Here is a 355-nt window from a genome sequence, read left to right as displayed (position 1 = left end):
TCGCCCCCAGCGCCCGGCAGGGCCACACGGGGCAGCTCTCGGGGGTCTCCACGGGGCTCCTGTTTGGGGGGGCCCTGGCCCGAATCTTCACCTCCCTCACGGTGAGACCCCTCCCCAAAAAACCCCAAAATCCCAAAAATCCTCCCCAAAAAAATCCTGCATCTCTAAACCCATCCAGACCCCCAAAAAAACTCCCAAAATCCTCCTAAACTCCCAAATTTTTACCCAAATTCACTCAGGACCCCCCAAATTCTTCCCTCTCACAATGAGACCCCTCCCCAAAAAAAAACCCCAAAATCCCAAAAATCCTCCCCCAAAAAAATCCTGGATCCTAAACCCCCCCAAATCCTCCCCA

General features: G+C 54.1%; 1 protein-coding gene across 1 annotated transcript in view; it reads left to right on the top strand.

Annotated features, from left to right (window-relative positions):
- Positions 1–355, top strand: part of MPDU1 (mannose-P-dolichol utilization defect 1) — a gene marked incomplete at its 5' end in the record, with an annotated part of 2,146 nt that overhangs the window by 923 nt on the left and 868 nt on the right. The window contains one exon of the mRNA XM_031065713.1: positions 11–101. Coding sequence (XP_030921573.1) covers positions 11–101 — 91 coding nt within the window. The remainder of the gene's footprint in view (positions 1–10; positions 102–355) is intronic.

This window comes from Geospiza fortis, unplaced genomic scaffold, assembly GCF_000277835.1.
Source record: "Geospiza fortis unplaced genomic scaffold, GeoFor_1.0 scaffold1133, whole genome shotgun sequence".
NCBI classification, from domain to species: Eukaryota; Metazoa; Chordata; class Aves; order Passeriformes; family Thraupidae; genus Geospiza; species Geospiza fortis.
Note: the sequence above shows the minus strand (reverse complement) of the source record. Positions and strands in the feature narration are given on the sequence as shown.